This window comes from Apis dorsata, unplaced genomic scaffold (assembly GCF_000469605.1).
Source record: "Apis dorsata unplaced genomic scaffold, Apis dorsata 1.3 scaffold_1082, whole genome shotgun sequence".
NCBI classification, from domain to species: domain Eukaryota; kingdom Metazoa; phylum Arthropoda; class Insecta; order Hymenoptera; family Apidae; genus Apis; species Apis dorsata.
In genome coordinates this window covers 175,438-175,676 of record NW_006264180.1, presented here as the reverse complement: position 1 = coordinate 175,676, position 239 = coordinate 175,438, and the positions used below count along the sequence as shown (strand labels likewise).

The following is a 239-nucleotide window of genomic DNA, read 5'->3' as shown; positions in this document are numbered from 1 at the left end:
CACCGGGCTGCAATAAGGCTCCTCCACGTTCCTGTGCTCCCTACGCTCGAGAGTCGCGGCTCTGCTCATCTCCCGCTCGGTATACGAAACCATCTGTTGGTGTTCGAGCCCGATCAGGCTACCGTTACCTTTCCTGCAAGGCAAACTGGTCGTCGTGTCTTTGGTAATAGGCATGACGGATTTATTCTGCGAGACCAAGGCTTTCGAGTTTCTCTTGCGGTCGCGGCGACGTTTGCGAA

At 55.6% G+C, this 239-nt stretch overlaps 1 protein-coding gene across 1 annotated transcript in view; it reads right to left on the bottom strand.

Annotated features, from left to right (window-relative positions):
- Nucleotides 1-239, bottom strand: part of LOC102681882 (leucine-rich repeat-containing protein 4C-like) — a 168,882-nt gene that overhangs the window by 1,723 nt on the left and 166,920 nt on the right. Inside the window, 1 exon segment of the mRNA XM_031514591.1 lies at nt 1-237. Within this exon segment, the coding sequence (XP_031370451.1) occupies nt 1-237 (237 nt within the window).